General features: G+C 37.2%; 1 protein-coding gene across 3 annotated transcripts in view; it reads right to left on the reverse strand.

Annotated features, from left to right (window-relative positions):
- Positions 1-19,400, reverse strand: part of LOC106071827 (uncharacterized) — a 45,873-nt gene that overhangs the window by 3,082 nt on the left and 23,391 nt on the right. The window contains exons 1-2 of one of the 3 annotated variants that reach the window (XM_056038231.1): positions 16,557-17,782; positions 12,976-13,097 (exon numbers count right to left, since the gene is read on the reverse strand). In XM_056038231.1, the coding sequence (XP_055894206.1) occupies positions 12,976-13,097; positions 16,557-16,689 (255 nt within the window). In that variant the 5' untranslated portion in view covers positions 16,690-17,782. Of the gene's footprint in view, positions 1-5,927; positions 6,373-12,975; positions 13,098-16,556; positions 17,783-19,400 lie in introns of those variants that run through there. The other 2 variants (XM_056038232.1, XM_056038233.1) reach the window with 2 other exon arrangements.

Below are 19,400 nucleotides of genomic sequence, written 5' to 3' on the forward strand. Positions count from 1 at the left end.
TCCACAAGTCTGATAGTAGTCGTCTCCGACCAAAAACAAAGGCGGACATAATTAATGACTTAGGCCAAATCTAGTGTGCAGATAAAGAATGGCCGCAGTGTAAAGAGTTTTTAGGTTTGCTAGTCTTTGTGTGCTGTTAAAACGTACGCGGTGATCACAAAACTCGAAATGTCTATTTATACCTACTGTACCGTTTATTGAATAACTGCCATGACACAATGAGCTCCAGAAAATGTTTTAACAGGAGAGCAGGCGGGGCTAAACCCAGGGGCCTCCACAAGAACGGGCCCCACAAGAGAAAAAATCCATATTTCGAAAGGTCAACCACTTAACGGGTTTTTTTTTTACCAACACTACAGTTTTCAAGACTGTTGTGATTAAAAAGTGCTAGCTTCTAGAGTGCTCGAATTCTTGTAATATACTCCGGATTTTGTAAAACTTAAAAAATATTTTTTTTTGACTAAAAAATGCAATATTAAATAATTGTATTTTTTTTAAACAAACAAAATTAAAATTTAGCTTTTAGACTTAGTATTTTTTATTAATAAGTGGATTTTTAAAAAGCTTCTGCAAAAGTGTTAGTGCCTCCATTGGCGTAGCTAGGGGGTGGGGTTCAATCCCCCCCCCCCATGGAATTTAGTGACTAATTTTTTGCTTTGATTTTGTTTGAAGCAAAAAAAAACAAACCTCTTCAATATAAAAAGAAAAGCAAATTAGACACTCTAAATGCTATGAGCGTAGCCAAAGGGGTTTTTGAGTTACCCCCCCCCCCTTTTCAGCGGGGTTTATTGCTAACAAAATACCTCTTCAATATAAAAAACAGCAAATGACACACTATAAATTCTAATGACCGTAACCAAGCTAATTGGGGTTTTGAGCTTAAACCCCCTCCTCCAGAGTTTTTTTTTTAATTTAAAACCCCTCCAGATGGTTTTGAATTTCAAATCCCCCTACAGAGAGTTTTGAGGTTGAAAACCTCTCTTCAATGTTATTCTAAAGCAAACTACATTCACCAAATTCTATGAGCATAGCTAAAGGGGTTTTGAATTTGTTAAAAAAAAAAAAAACTCCAGAGATTTCTTAGTTTAAACCCCCACCCCCAACAGATGATTTTGGCGATAAAACTTCCCTTTTCGATATAAAATCTAAAGTAAACTACTGTCACCTAATTCCAAGAGCGTAGCCAAGAGAAGTTAAAAATTTCTACCAGTGGTTGGGCTCTATTAATAAAGTACAGTGAATAGTCATCTGCCGAAATTGAAAAGCACTAAATGTGACGCCACAAAGATGGCTAAGAAGGATTTTAGGAGTCAGTTATAGAGATTGGCTCTCAATCATGGAAATCCTATGCCGGCCGAACTGGGAGTCCACTCCTTGTTAAGGTTGTGAAAGAGCGTCGCGTGAGGTTTGCGGGACTTCTCCGACAAAATTCGCATACGCATAATAAGAGTTGCGATGACATGGAGGCCATTACGAGGAAAGCGCAAACAGGGACATCCTAGTACAATTAGGCGCCACACTTTCATAGGCGTCCTCAGAGCAGGTGGGAAGAGGCTGCAGACATTGCCAATGACTGATTTTTGTGGAAGCAGCTTGCTGCATCAAAAGGCGTGGGAGAATTAAGTAAGTAAGAATAGCAGATTAGGTTTTTGAATAAAACTTAGCAGAATAATGCACTGTAGATACCTCAGAAAATGCATTTGTTGGCTTTCAATACCTGAAATAGTGCTTGGCTTACAGAGCTCCTCAGACCCCCTTGCTGGGTACAATAAACCTTCCGAAAGAATGAAGGGTCAGAATGTAATTAAGATTAATTATGAACACGCACACACAAAATATATATATATATATATATATATATATATATATATATATATATATATATATATATATATATATATATATATATATATATATATATATATATATATATATATATAATGGCGGGGGGAGGAGAAAACACCCCCTTCCCCGAAAAAAAAAATCCTGGCTACGCCCATGGGTGCCTCCATATATCCCAGGACTCCACATACTTAAATCTGGCTCTACAGTCCTACAGATCTTTAGTCAGCACAATAATAGGCCTACAGATCTTTAGTCAGCACAACAATAGGCCTACAGATCTTTAGTCAGCACAACAAAAGGCCTACAGATCTTTAGTCAGCACAATAATAGGCCTACAGATCTTTAGTCAGCACAATAATAGGCCTACATATCTTTAGTCAGCACAATAATAGGCCTACAGATCTTTAGTCAGCACAATAATAGGCCTACAGATCTTTAGTCAGCACAATAATAGGCCTACAGAGCTTTAGTCAGCATAATAATAGGCCTACAGATCTTTAGTCAGCACAATAATAGGCCTACAGATCTTAGTCAGCACAATAATAGGCCTACAGATCTTTAGTCAGCACAATAATAGGCCTACAGATCAATGGGGAAGCACTCTTTCTTGTTCTTAATTAGATGTTATACCTTGAAAGTTAGATCTAAATTGATCTAAAGTTTAACTCAATTCCAATCTTCCGCCGCACAGTGCTTTCATCCAAAAATGAAAAAAAAAATGTAGATCTAGATGTTCTCACATGAAAAGAAAACTTCTAGATCTAGATGTTCTCACATGAAAAGAAAACTTCTAGATCTAGATGTTCTCACATGAAAAGAAAACTTCTAGATCTAGATGTTCTCACATGAAAAGAAAACTTCTAGATCTAGATGTTCTCACATGAAAAGAAAACTTCTAGATCTACATGTTTTCACGTGGTAAGAAAACGTGTCCTTAGATGAAAACAAAACTACCCTAAAGTAGTTCTGTGACTTGTTTCGTGACATGTACAACAGAATGTAGTAGTGTACTTCATAGATTCATTTCATTGCGGGTAAAAAGTAAAGCTGCCCCCTCCCCATCTTTTCTCTAGTTTAGTCCGGAAATCCCCCTGTTAGTATCCCATTAAGTGTAGTTGATATGCTAGACGGATAGAGAAAGGCTAATTGTTGGGAAGTCACTCAGATTGAAACGCCTTGACATGTTCGATAGTTTGACATTGCTTGGAGAGTGGCCGACTGAATGGACCCTCTAGAGCTAACTGGTCCTCTGGAGGACAATGTCCTGTTATGTATAGCTTTTGTCCAGATTTGCGCCTTAGGGCGTAAACACTGGCCACGTAAACACTTGACTTTCAGTTCTGCTAGGAAAAAAACGTGTGTGTTCCATAGGCCTACACACATACACGAGCATCGTGCCCCCCGGGGGGCGGGAGAGGATTGGGGAGTGTGTGTGATATGGTGTTTAGAAACAACAAGTCTAACTTCCGCTTAGAACAAGTCAGTATCACCCAATAGTGAGTGAAATTGTAAGTTATAGGAGTCAAATCTAATTAATATTAAGCAAATATTTTGGATGATGTATTATAAGACATAAATCCCGGCATACCCTCAGCGAGGAAAAAGGTACGGGTGCGCAAGAATTAAAAAAAAACAACTAAAACAGTAAAAAGAAAAGCATTCCCATAGCTAAAAATTCCCTTAAAAAAAAAGCATTCCATAAACTAAACTAGACGTCATTGTGGGGGTTACTATATAGGTTAGGTCTGTGACCACTATTGGCATTGTATAGAAATATGTGCATTGAAACAATATTACTACCGTATTTCAGACACTTTTTTTTTTACATTCTTAAAAGTGTTTAGCGCAGTATCCGGTCTTATTTTTAGAACAAAACTGATATGAACTCACTTCGTCTATCTCTAGTTAGAAACACAGTATTTCTTGCACTTCCCATTCTCTGATCTAAACCAATCGTTCCAACACTCTGATCAAGTTCAAATTGCACAAGTATTCTTTGTAAACAACACATGAAGTAGTCAACAAATTAACCAATAAAATTTTTTTATGTAAAGAAAAAGGGAAATTAATCTTACAGTACTGATATAGGACCTCCTCTCACTCTCTATATATACATATGGGGATTGCTGTAAATGTGCAGTTGTGTTTGTTTGTTTGTTACTTTCCAATATTAAGCTTGATTCGAAGTACAAACGCTAAATGAACGCAACGCAATATTTACATAAATTCTCTCCCTTTCTCCGCCCCCCCCCCCCCAATTTTTGCCTCAACTTTTCTTTCTACATGCTCATCTGAGTTTTTTGGGCACATCGGCACACTTTAGGCCATGTCGTGCCCTGCTCATCTGAGTTAGAGTTTTTTGGGCACATCGGGACACTTTAGGCGTGTCGTGCCCTGCTCATCTGAAGAAATATAGACTTAATGTGACTGAGATTACCGTTTAACCTGTTCTAGTGGATTTGTTAAGTACCACAAAAATGATACACTACGCTGGTACATGTTCAGAAGAAAAACTCCTTTTTAGTATTGTCGTTAACAAACGGCAGTACAGCTTTCTTAAGAGTGAAAAAAAAGAGGGGAGGGGGACTTTTTGTAATTGCAACAAGCTTGATATCCCAAAGCTAGATATTTGACCCACAGGTCAAGTCTGGCATTTATGACTGTGATTAATTATCAAGTGTCACCAGGTGAGAGGCTGATTTAATTATCGCAAGTAACGAAAGAAATATTGTGCAAGCAGCGCTGTGGATGGACCGATGGTGAGGGTATTCCCTCGGGCAGCATAGGGGCTAGAACATTTGTAAAGAAAACTCTGTCCTTACAAACAAGGCAAACATCTGTGCTGTAGACATACACATTCGTTATATGCAGTGGAACTGTAGACATACACAGTCATTATGTGCAGTGGAACTGTAGACATACACATTCATTATGTGCAGTGGAACTGTAGACATACACATTCATTATGTGCAGTGGAACTGTAGACATACACATTCATTATGTGCAGTGGAACTGTAGACATACACATTCATTATGTGCAGTGGAACTGTAGACATACACATTTATTATATGCAGTGGAACTGTAGACATACACATTCATTATATGCAGTGGAACTGTAGACATACACATTCGTTATATGCAGTGGAACTGTAGACATACACATTCGTTATATGCAGTGGAACTGTAGACATACAGTCATTATGTGCAGTGGAACTGTAGACATACACATTCATTATATACAGTGGAATTGTAGACATACACATTCATTATATGCAGTGGAACTGTAGACATACACATTCGTTATATGCAGTGGAACTGTAGACATACACAGTCATTATATGCAGTGGAACTGTAGACATACACAGTCATTATGTGCAGTGGAACTGTAGACATACACATTCATTATATGCAGTGGAACTGTAGACATACACAGTCATTATGTGCAGCTGACTTAAGTTTCTAGTTGAGGATACGTGTACGTATGTCGGAGACTAATCAGCAATGAGCCGATCTAGTTCACATTCAAGTCAACAAATGGTGGTATTTACGAAAAGGTACATCTACCCACACATACATCTACCCACACATGAAAATGCAGGAGCAACTCGTGGAGATCTACAGTTATTCGGTGAGGGGAAAAACACGCGTGTGTAGCATTAATCCTAACCCTACACATTAATCCTTACGCTACAATGCTATTTCAATCACATTTCGCTAAATATATAGAGTGCCAACAATATGCTGATTAGATTACATGTAGATCTAGTTTGAAATGGTTTTCTTACGAAATGAAATTAAAATGGCATTGGCATTAATGATTGATTGTGTGAACTGTTTGTTAACAGAAAGGTCCCAAACCTACAGTGTGTAACGGTTAAGGTTAATGTTTAGAGACTGAATGTACTGAGAGTTGACTATGGCAAGTTTGTGCCCAAGGTAAGTTTGGTAAGTACACATGTACTTGTCATCGAATCAGCCTTAGGGAACATGCAGTCCCTTAGCCTATACAAGTAATATTTTATTAGTACTTTTAAAAATTACATTACGAAAGTTACATTATGTAAATTAACCTACTACCTACCTACTTAAAGAATAACGTAGCACTTAGATCTACAGCTGGTATCATCTAGTCATCCCAAAATATACCTAGCCAATCCAATGTCTGTCCATTTTGTGTTACTCAAAGTCAAAACTTAACAAATAAATCTTCAATTCCAAGAAAGCTATAAACATTCGCACATTAAGTGCGGTAAATGTATAAAATATTTCTTATTTAAAACTAGATCTAGATAGAATCCATTAAATCCATACGAAGGTTCACAAAAATCCTAACTATACACACTAGTGGACAGAGCACACAGTAAACAATGTCCAGACGTGTACACGCGCCATAGTCTAGGTAAAAACATCGGTAGACAGGCCGTCCACGCAACAAGAAGAGCACATCTGGTGAGAACACACTGATCTGGTCAGTCCCTTCATGGTTCAATTCTCAAGCCTTCAGACATTGAACACCTACCACAAATCGCACCCCCATCCCCCCATGTTTGTAATCTCCATTCCCCTGCCCGCTCAATGTCACGTCCATGTATCCACTGAACCAACCACGCCAGGGAACCACCACTACCACCCCCTTCATTAGGCCAGCCATTAACCTAGCTGCCAAAGCGGACTGACATGCCTCGCTTGACCACACAAGATTGCACAAGCTTCTGAATGGACTGGCCAGGAGAGAGAAGGGGGAGGTAGGGGAACACTGTGAAAATTTGTAGACATTTTAAATTTTAATGTTGCATTACCTTTCTTTCCTAGAAAATTTTAACGTGATTGTAAGTTTCAATATTGTCACATTTTTGGTGGCTGTCACTTTGCTGCACAAATAATTTGAATCTGAGCCTATTTTTGGTGGCTGTCACTTTGCTGAACAAATAATTTTTTGTTAAAATACAACGTAGAAGTCAAAGGCTAAGACAAACATGTTCTCTCCCTTTGAGTGACTATGGTAACGGTAGTTAAAAGGCATGAAGATAAAATAGATCATGTCTTTGATGATGGTAATGATTAGGATGCAAAAAGTGAAGATGATGTTGAGAGCAATGAGGACGTTGCTACAATTAAGATTACAAAACGACTGACTGTTGGTTATATCAGTCTTTACGATCCACTGATTTCAGCATTTAGTAGCCCCTGGCCACGTATCAACGGGATATCATACAGAAATCTTGACTCAGTAAGTAAGATTTCACTTTATCACTGGATCAACGAACCAAGAAGATACATTCAATAGTAGTATGTAGTACAATAGTTAAACTCGCTTTGAAAAACAAAATTTGCATATGGTCTTATTGTTCAAGTATTTAAAGGTTTTAAGAAGTTGATAAACTGTCCTGATATAGAAGGCATGTGTTAAAAGAAATAAAAAAAAATCAAACGACGAAACAGCCGAAGGCCATGGAGCCGCCACGAATGTAATCGGGTTCCATGCCCCAGGTCAAGACTGAACAGCATTTTAATGTTCAGGGTCGTATTTTGAGACATTTAGACATTAGACCTTACAAAGACTTGGTGACTTCCGCCGGTTCATTGTTGACACAGCAATAGTAAAATCGTTTCGATTGATATGTATGCTATGCTTTGGCCTCTCAGTTCTCTCTACTTTCCAATATCTCCTGGTCTTTTTCCGACATGTGTCTTAGTGCCCACTACCAACAGCTCCATGCCAAGAGCTCACTACCGACTACCTAAAGCTTAGTGCCCACTACCAACAGCTCCATGCCAAGAGCTCACTACCGACTACCTAAAGCTTAGTGCCCACTACCAACAGCTCCATGCCAAGAGCTCACTACCGACTACCTAAAGCTTAGTGCCCACTACCAACAGCTCCATGTCAAGAGCTCACTACCGACTACCTAAAGCTTAGTGCCCACTACCAACAGCTCCATGTCAAGAGCTCACTACCGACTACCTAAAGCTTAGTGCCCACTACCAACAGCTCCATGTCAAGAGCTCACTACCGACTACCTAAAGCTTAGTGCCCACTACCAACAGCTCCATGCCAAGAGCTCACTACCGACTACCTAAAGCTTAGTGCCCACTACCAACAGCTCCATGTCAAGAGCTCACTACCGACTACCTAAAGCTTAGTGCCCACTACCAACAGCTCCATGTCAAGAGCTCACTACCGACTACCTAAAGCTTAGTGCCCGGTGTCATCTGCCCAGTGCTCGGCATCTACTGCCCAGTATCCAGCTGCCCACCACCGACTGGACCTGATTAGCCAGCCTCATCTCTTTACCAGCTAGAGACGTCCAGCTGAGAGCCCCATGTTAGTGACTTAGACGAGCCCAGCAACCAACCAAGAAAAATAATCCAGACTTTAAGGACAATCACTGATCGTAGCACATCCAATCACATGATGAATTCATATTAACAACATATAGTTATAATGTTTTTTGTTTGGTGTAATGCACAAATTGTAAGACAAATTTCCATACGGATAATAAAGATTATTATTATTATTATTAATAAATCTTTATAAATAGTACAACCATGTTGTTAGTTGCTTGCATCTTAATCTTGTGTAAGTGTTAATTGAAATTAAAAAAAAAAAAAAAAACTAGACCTCATGAACTGCAAAAACTTATTAAAACCCAACACTTGTCACAGAAAAAGACAGTATTTAAGACTACAATACTGTATTCATAGTAGTCTAGATAAGTGGTAGAGAACAAAATGTAGTTTGTGGTGTGCGTATAGATCCAGAGATAGTAGAAGCTGCGCAAAATGTTCCTAAATGTTTATTTATTTCAATACTATTGGGAAGACCCGCTGGCGTGCCACTTTGTATCCTAGAATATAATCTAGACCAAATGTTACTATACTTCGTATCCTAGAATATAATCTAGACCTCCAGACCAAATGTTACTATACTTTGTATCCTAGAATATAATCTAGACCTCCAGACCAAATGTTACTATACTTTGTATCCTAGAATATAATCTAGACCAAATGTTACTATACTTCGTATCCTAGAATATAATCTAGACCTCCAGACCAAATGTTACTATACTTTGTATCCTAGAATATAATCTAGACCTCCAGACCAAATGTTACTATACTTTGTATCCTAGAATATAATCTAGCATATTTCAAAGTTTTTGATTTGGTGTGTGTGGGGGGGGGGGGGCTGAAGATCGAAAACCTTTTGGCAATGCTCATGGAATTAGATGAATTTATTAATGAAGCTCAGCGTCTAGTAGGAACATAGATCAGTATGTACAATATTTCCGAGTGTTGGGAATTTTATTAGGGAGGTGGTCATCACTGGGATTTTCTGGGATTTTGTTTTTTAGAAAAATAAAAATGTATGTAATAAAATAAGTTGTTTTTTTTTAATACTAAATGCCATTTATTGAACTTTTAACCAACCCTTATACCATTTTCGTATATAAAATTCAATCATTTCTAACTAAAACACAGGCCAGTCGAGGGGGGTGATTAAGCTTTACCATTTTAAAAAGTATGAGGGGGGGGGCGGTGGCTGAGTGGTTAAACGCTTGGCTTCCCAACCTGGAGTTTGAATGTCGGTGAAGACTGGAATTTTGAATTTCGGGATTTTTGGGTCGCCCCTGAGTTCCCCCAACTCTAATGGGTACCAGACTTTAGTTGGGGAAAGTAAAGGCGGTTGGTCATTGTGTCAACGACATGACACCCTGCTCGTTAACCGTTGGCCAAAGAAACAGATGACCTTAACATCATCTGCACTAGAGATCGAAAGGTCTGAAAGGGGAACTTGACTTCTTTATGAATAAGATAGATGGAGGTGTGGGTTGGTGCAACCGCCCCTCCCCGATCACCGACCCTTACACTTAGTTTTTGTGGCGAAATCATACAATTGTTGTAAAAAAAATTACTACTGTAAATATAGTCTGCTAACTGGCAGTGTAACCCCTTCTTGTAGCCCTCCCCCTTTACTGTAATCCAACATTCAATCGTTGGTCAAGAGAAACAGTTACTAATCGAAGTTATATATATGCTACCTATACATTTCTTATTTTGAGCCCTCCCCCCTTTGTATTTTAGTAATGTAAATTCAATCATTAGTCAATATTAAATCGTGACATTAGGCAGAAACAGAAACTTTTCCCACTCACCGACACGCTCCTTCCCCACATTGACTATGAAAATAACAGACCAATACGGCGACACATTATGAGCTTCACAAGTAGACTCACACGTATTGAATTGTACCAGGACACGAACGGAATAGTTTGTAATATATATATATATATATATAACTTTTTTTTCGGGTTGCGACACATTTTTTTTCAATCTGAATCGCGTTTTTTTTAGCATGGTAGTTATAAATCTATATGAATCCCAATTAGCATTGCCATTTTTTTGTCTGCACTTTTGAAGCCATGTGAAATTGTGAATGCATCTGTGCAGCTCAGAATGTAAGAAAACGCTTGACGACTCAGGCATACAGCTTACAGCACTCCAGCACTAAGTGTGGCGCTAACGTTTCGTAAAGCTTGACAAATACTGCTTTCAATGTTTATATAGACCTCTCTTTTTGGTGTTGCTGGAATGTTATATTTATATATTCTTTACAGTTCACTTTACTCCCACTTTTCAGCTTGTTATAAAAGTATAATTATAGTTACTGCCTATTTATGGAGGTGACATTTCTAGAATACATTCTACACATACGTAGTGTAATAATATTATCAGACTTGCCTACAAAAAAAAGTCCAAATGTGTAACGCTGATGGTCAAAATGCGTATTTTGGCACCAGAATGTGTAACACTTACGCGATCCACTATTTTGTCATATATAGCCTATATATATATATATATATATATATATATATATATATATATATATATATATATATATATATAATATAATAATATATATAATATTAGATCTAGATGTCATGATTAGATCTATAATCTAAATCTAGATCAATACGACAATAGAGATGATGTCTAGACTAGATCTGGATCTATGTCTATATAATGAATATAATCTACTCTAGATCTGGGCTCAAGAGTGTTACCGATGCCGTGGATCCGCTAAAAACGTAGGTCTACTCCAAACTTTCGTAGGCCTACCTTCATCCTTGATCTATTTTATACTAAGACTAAGAATCTAGTCTAGATCTATACTAGATGGTAGTAGATGTTATCGATCTAGATTTGGTCAATCTAAATTCTAAATAACACTATAACTAAATTGGATCTAGATTGTAGAGTAATGTAGTAATGTCATAACTCTAGCTAGATCTATTCCTGTATAACAAGTTGGTACTACAACTACAAGTTATCTAGATTCTAGATTTAGAATCCAGATCTAGACTAGATATCTACAATTTAACAATGTCACTCAATGTGTTTTGAATCGATAGCACTTTGATACTTTTTTCTATACAAATGAATACGGGAATCAGGGATTCTTTTTTTTTTTTTTTTCATTCGACTTTTTGTAATGCAACAACATAATTAATTTCTACTAATGAACTAACAAAAAAAAAAAAAAGTCACGTTGGTGTATCAGCTAACTGACGATACCAACTTACTACCAACCCGCCACTCCCTCACTCTCGCGTTCATTTCTAGACTAAATCTAATTGCTATTAAGAACCAATCAACGTATAGATCTGGACACAATGTGTTCCCCCACCTTTTCTGTCCCCCCCCCGCCCCCCCCAACAGGACGGCTTAGCGTGACCTCCGTGACCGCTCGTAAGCTAGTCAAGAGAGGGGGGGAAAATATACGGAATGCGTAACGCGAGGAGTTGAATTTGTATTGTCGTACTGACAGTCATTTTTGGAAGATTTTGCGTAACGAAAGGCAGGTCTGATAATATCATATTTTATATACAATTTTATTTATTACAGATACTAAATTTGAGCAAAAATTTGTACATTTTGATACTATTTTTTTGCACATTTTCAAGTGCATCTTTTACCCACCGGTGTCTCGATAGTCTCAACATAGCTGTAAACTTTTTAACCAAGTAGTTACATTTATCAGACAAGGGATGTAAGTATTTACATTAGACAGGAGGATATTATTTACATTATTTCCCTTTGATGAAAAAAGAAATTGGAAAGTTAACATATAATAATGTTTTTTAAACAAATAAAATAAAGAAAATACTTTTTTAAAACCTCGCTTATATTGAGTGAAATCATACCAATTATTAATTATTAACCAACTAGTTAATTAAATAAAACAAAATTATTATGTTTTATATCGAAATAAGGGGAATAAATACTATTTTATAAGAGATGTAGATGTGTATATGGATTAAATCCCCTCGTTACGTTTTTTCTCCCACTTCCCATTCTCGGAACAAGTTGAAATTTTGCATAATTATTCATAGTCGACGACAATACAGGAATAAAACCTAAAAATAATCAATTAATCATTAGTACTAATTAATTAATTTTGTTTTATATAGCAGACTAGGAAGTAAACCCTGCAATTTTCAGTAAGTAGCAGTTCTTTCCATTAAATAAGTTTTCTTTTTAAAAAGTTTTCTTTTTTTTCTATTGCTCGTTATTCCAGGGAAACACTTAAATCAAGGGCGGCAACTTCCGCCGAGGTTTAGTTATTTAAACGTTTCCACTTGGAAGTCATGAAGCTAATAGAGTTCTACAAAACTGGGCTGCATCTATTTGTTTTTATTGTTTGATATGGACAAGATACAATAATATAATCTTGTAGACTTAATGATAAGTTAGCGATTGCCAAACTACGGCCCCTCGCTACCTCTGAACACTGAGTGAAGCCTCAGACGATCAATTTCAAATGAACTACATCTTTAAGCGATGATGTGGCCCGTGTCGACGGACATACAAAAATGTATCAATAGCGCATATTGCATAAGTCTCAAGACCTTTGGGATAACCCCCACCCCCCAAACAAAACTGGAAATAGAGCATGTATGACAGCTACTTGTTGCTATTGTGAAATATGTTAGATCATAACCTTTAAGCTGTATTCTAACCCGGGAAATGAAAAAGATACAGATTAAAAAAAAAGGCAACTTTTCATTAATAATCATGAATTTTTTGAATGTTCATCCTTGAATGAAAACAATTGAATGAATTTAGCTTACCATCTCCTGTTGTAGGTCGTTATAAGCTGTGTGAACAGATGTTATAGCATGAGATAGATCTAAATGTGGACGAGTCATGGTTGTACCAGAGAGCAGCTGTTCAACTGTGGCCTCCAGCCAGTCTGAAAGACAATTTTGACAATTTCAGCAACTACATGACAAAAGAGAAAAACTAAAAGTGTTTCATTTGAAGCTATTTGTTCACTGAAGATATGTGCTAATCAACATTTGTTGTACATCTCATGTCAACCAGTGGGGCGTCTGAAACACCTGACCAATACCAACAGCAACAATGGCAAAGCTTAACTTTAAATATATTCGAACTTATTTTGGGAACAAAAATGTCATGATTGTTTTAGCCCGTGAAAACCATACAAATGTTCACACCTAAGTCTAATATTTATACAAAACACGACCACCTAACCCTGTCCAAGGTTTGTGCGTGGACGTGGGAAGTAGTACTTGAGAGAGAAGAAATGATTATGCCCGCACTGGACATCACAAGACAACTAAGTCAATGTTTTACTTAGAAGAACTGCCCGGCGGTGTTCTCATAGACGTGTCTCCCCTCGTTCAGATTAGGTCCAGTGTTACTTCTTCAGGCTACTGATGCATAGAATAGATTCTAATAAAAATTATATTCTAAAATAGATCTATATTTAGTACACATTTCTACTACAAGATTTTATACAGTCAGATTGTATTAGTGCTTTCTTTACATTGACTCGGTTCAAGAATGTACACAACTTTAAAAAAAAGTTTTCCTTTCAGATCATTGGACAGATGATGTTATTTGTTTGGTCATGAGGTCTATAGGACAGATAATGTTATCTGTTTGGTCATGAGGTCTATAGGACAGATGATGTTATTTGTTTGGTCATGAGGTCTATAGGACAGATGATGTTATCTGTTTGGTCATGAGGTCTATAGGACAGATGATGTTATTTGTTTGGTCATGAGGTCTATGATGATGTTATCTGTTTGGTCATGAGGTCTATGGGACAGATGATGTTATTTGTTTGGTCATTAGGTCTATAGGACAGATGATGTTATCTGTTTGGTCATGAGGTCTATAGGACATATGATGTTATCTGTTTGGTCACGAGGTCTATAGGACAGATGATGTTATCTGTTTGGTCATTAGGTCTATAGGACAGATGATGTTATCTAGGACACATGTTATGTTTGGTCACGAGGTCTATAGGACAGATGATGTTATCTGTTTCTTTGGCCAACGGTTAACGAGCAAGTCAAACTTAGTAGTTTTAAATCTGATACTAAGTTCATTTCAGAAACTATACAGTGACCGCCTGGTGTCTGTAATGTTTCATAGTCAATTGTCTCCTTTAGATTTGTGATACTTAGTTAATACAAAGGTGTGTTGCTCACTGCATGTAAATTGAAGTCATTTCTATCAAAAGAAGACTTGCCTTCTTATACTGGGACTGGCTTTTTTATTTAATAGCAAGCTCACAAAAATCACCCCCTCCCCCCCCCCCCCCAAAAAAAAAAAGATTTTAAATTGTTTTGTTGAAGTTCAAATCATTTTTCTTTATCTTGCCAGTAAGGGATGAATTCATCTTTCTTTTACACCTGCCAAAACAAATTACCGATAACATAGTCTGTAGACTAGAAGTTCAGTTTGAGTTCATAGCAGGAAGCACGAATGACAGCATGTATTCGTAAGCTGTCCTATTCTTTCTACTTGTTCATAGCAGGAAGCACGAATGACAGCATGTATTCGTAAGCTGTCCTATTCTTTCTACTTGTCCATTGCATCAAGTTGAGGACACGACAGAAAAGTGCATCATCTCCATGCGTCTAAATAGTACATGGTCGCCATAAATGGCATAAATACATAAAGTGCCCAAATGTATTGTATCTCGTGTTGTGTGTTTGATGTCATTTTATTTACACAGTAGTACAAACCATTGAGCGGTGTAAGTCATCAACTATGGGATCTCCTATCTATAACCAACGTTTCAGAAACGACCAGTCTTTGTAAAGATACGACCAGTCTTTGTAAAGATACGACCAGTCTTTGTAAAGATACGACCAGTCTTTGTAAAGATACGACCAGTCTTTAAGGTTATGTCCAGGCTGTGACTATAATGAGTTTACAACCTATTCATTGATTTCATTGAATTGTGCCGAAGACTCTCACAGTATAACCGTAATGTCAGTAGTAAATCTTTCAACCTTCTAAATCTAGAAAATTAGAATCATCCTGAACAAGAAAAAAAAGTATTGAAATGGGAGGGGCTGTGGGGTTGCTAGGAGATGTTTATATCTATCAGATTTATTGCCCTTGCCTGCACATACAAAGAGTTGGAGAGAAACATTGACTGGCGTTTGAGCACAATGGAATTCATTGCGTTCTGTAGTGTGTTCACCCACCCGTGACAAAGCTGCCACAACAAATCTAGTTCGTTTTTTATTCATGTCCAACGATCAGTAGGATCTACATTTACGACATAGTCATAAGGTCTCAGTTCTACATTACAAATATATATATATAGTTTTCAATAGGATTTCTGTTAAGATGTGTAGTTTATTGAATGCATATTATTGTATTAAGGCAAGGATTAAAAGTAATCCGAAAGATGTTTATGTTTGTATATAGTGTAGTGCTACAGTGCTACAGCATAAAAAAATGATAGGTGACTTTTTTTCCTTACTGACTGACCTACTCTCAACACACACACATACTTTATGATGAATGAACGTTTAGGCTAGATTTGATCACTATTTTACCTACACACACATATGATACATGTGATACACATGAACAGACCGCCTCAATTGTCAATGTAACACTAATCACTAATGGCTGCAGGTCCAAATAGGTTTCACATTTGGAAGTAGATAAGAGAAAAGAAAACAGAACCCACACCATTTAGTCCATTTACTCCTTAGGCATTGTTAATGTCTCACAATTAGGTTCATTCAAGGCCAGAGACGAGGCTCTTATTAGCTTGACTATATTTATAAGAGAATCTAAGGGAGTCTTAAAACTTTTAGATGATCTAAGGCTGTATAAGGCCATATATAAGAGGGTATTATTAGATGAACTATATTTATACTAGCTTTCACACACCAACTACGCCCGTCAATTTGTTATAATGAATTGGAACGGCCCGCTCTCTTTTCTCTCTCTCTCTCTGGAACCTTTTTTTTTTATCATGCGCATCGCTGCACACACACACACACATACTTTTCTGTAAAGTATTAATTTGACATACACGACAATAAAAGAGAGTATTCTTTAATCACTTTGATATAGCGGATTGTAGTGCATTTGTAATGATTCTAGCAAACTCAGTGCGCTATGGGCCAATCTTTTGTGGACCAGTTAGGGGGTTACATGGGAGAAGACTTTATGCTCTCAGCAAACACAACTCGGGATTCCAATTCGAGCCCCTTGTTAAGACTATAGAACTATGTTTGTATAAGACAATATAAGAGGGTCTTATTTTATGATATTTATCTTATCTTTATTAAGAGAGCTATGTTTGTATAAGGATAATAAGGTAATAGATCTCTAAAAGGGTCTTATCACTTGAACTCTAGAGTCTGCTTACCTGAAGCTTTAGAAAAGATTGCACGGAAACGTCCTGGAGCACGGCGATGTATTCCAAGTCGCACTAGTATCCAAGCGTAGCAAACTCTGGCCTTGGCAGAAGTATGGAACCACTTGACTTTCAGGGGATTCATTTCACATCAACACAATGCTTTACAAAATGATCGAAATAATCTTTGAGGCCAACAACTTTTTAAAAATGAATTCCAGTACTATACACACAGAGACAGTCTCGACTAAATCATATCTTAATTAGTATTACAATCAGAGTAGTTCAAATGTTATAGTCCGAGTTCAACTTTCACGCTCTATCTCCACAAAGTAGTGTCTTCTAATTCAAAGTTGATCGAAATGAAAGCAATCGAAGGATGATTGCTTCAGACCACTGTTTATATATGTGGCCAAGAAATCCACTTGGATATCACTAGCACGCATACAGAAATGTTCAAATTTCTTTCCACTCCATTGCCTTGACGTCATTTGGAAATGTTCATTTGATCGTTTAGCCACGCCCAGACACCAGGTGTGAGGGTCTTCTTCATACTTGGTTGGTCAATTTGACTGTCTGACAGTTAGTGGGCGGGAACATCTGTACACTGAAGGGTCTGAAGTTGGCGGTATGCTCCCCAGCCCTCCTTGCAGCGCAACAGCGGCACGTGGTCAAGCGTGCGCCTGGACATTGTTGTTATGTTAGTAGCACATATTGGTTGTCAGACAGATAGCCATTAAGTTCAAGAGAAATGTTTACACAAAGTGCTGTGTTATCAGACTGATAGCATTTCTTGATGTAGCTCTTCATCTAGAAGCATTCTTTCTTGATGTTTATGTGTGCGTATGTAGACATTGAAATAAAAAGGGTGATAAGGTTGTAACATTGTAACGTAAAATGCTAGACCTACGTGTACAAATCTGTTGCATTTGCTACATCAGATCGTGAATGAAGTTGTAGTTAAACTTATTGAAATTAATGCGTCTGGCAGTGTTTTATCATTTATTCGTTAATACGCTAGTAACAAATAACGATATCCCAGCCTCAAAGTCACCCGTTAACCCATCCCAGCCTCAAAGTCATGCGTTAACCTATCCCAGCCTCAAAGTCATGCGTTAACCTATCCCAGCCTCAAAGCCACGTGACCAGCCTATCCCAGCCTCAAAGTCATGTTAGCAGCTTATCTCAACTTACAAGTCACGCTGCCAACCTAGTTGATAATTTCGCGTGTCTTGATACCGGAAACAATGAAAATGTAAAAAAAAATAATTTTCTTCAGCTCTTATTATGACACCTCGATCAACCCTCATTAAATAAAAGTGTGGAGCAATCTTGTCTTTACTAGATTTTAAATATAAAAAAAAAAGAGTAGCAAAACATCATAATTTTTTGGAAAAAAATTCAATGGATATCAAAATAAGAATATATCACTGTCACTGATAATCAAGAATGTATCAAGTTTAAGATATTATATAGTCTAGGAGCATAATTCTAGACTAATCTAGTCTAATCTAAGAAGTAACATTTGTCTAGATATTCCAGCTGAATAGAGAGGGTACATGCAGGGATCTTTCTAGTTGTTCGTCTTCACATTGTGTTCCCATTCAAAAGCTCAAGAGACGATTGAACTCCAAACAGGTAGCCCGTGTTGACCAGACTAGATCTAGATGTCCAGGTGGTGGACCAGACGTCGTCCGGCGTCACACCCAAGTTGAACTGTTGACTTAATATGATAACAAACAATGATACTTGTCAATTGAGGATTGACTTCCTGCTTGCATAGAGCGTAACGATGGCTCTAGTTGTAGACCTCTAAAGTGTTTGGGAGATTGTTTTATTTTGATGGTTGACAAGAGATAAGAAAGTAAATGGCTAAGGAGCTCAGTGGAAAACTTGAACCTTTGATCTATTAGCGAATTACTTTATTGATACTATAGAACTTGATGAACAAATGATTGTTTTATGCTAGCATTCTAAACTATGTAAATGAGAAATGGGCCTGTCACTTGACAGTGACATGATAACAGTCTATAGATTAGTAGTTAGGAAACAGGGCCTACATAAAGAATTAGCACTGAGAATTTCATAATCTCTGTCTGTCTTTCTGTCTGGTCAAACGTTTGTCCACGTGATTTCTCCCTCACCCAATCTCGGATCAAGCTGAAATTTTGCACAATTATTTCTTTTACGGACAAAACAAATATCAATTTTAAAAAATATAACCAATTAATTAATTAACTATTGGTAATTAATTAATTAGTGGGGTATCGAGCAAGGGAAAGAAATAGTACCACTGATGTGGTGGTATTAGATGAAATAGTCCTCTTAATAGAGAGAACTAGCCAAATAGGTTGCCGCTTTAAAGTTTGAGACGTATAACTATAAGTATAAAACCTTATACTATCATAAGCACTCGCTGGCACAGAGGTTAGTGTGATAACTGGAGTAGGATTGAGCCGTGAGTTCGAATTCAGGTGGTTCAACTTTTAGTATAAATTCATTTAAAAAGCGATCACGGTAACATTTACACAGATACATCTCTCCCCCCCCCCCCAGCCATTTCCCAACTCGTCTAGACAAGTGATGAGATCATAGCTTATTAATAAGGCTAAACAATCGGTAAAAATATTTCTTATCGCACAGATTTGTTATTGTTAGTTTAGATCTATAAAAAAATTTAATTGCATGACTGATCCAAACTAATTCATACAACTACGCTTAATGAATGTTGTTGTTGTTTTTTTTTAGCATTTTAAAGATATATATATATATATTAGACAACAATTTCAAATGTCATAATCAATTGTTGCTAAAACGAAGTTATTTCAACACTTTGTCAACTTGGGGCTACTGACA

This window comes from Biomphalaria glabrata, chromosome 8 (genome assembly GCF_947242115.1).
Source record: "Biomphalaria glabrata chromosome 8, xgBioGlab47.1, whole genome shotgun sequence".
NCBI lineage: Eukaryota > Metazoa > Mollusca > Gastropoda > Planorbidae > Biomphalaria > Biomphalaria glabrata.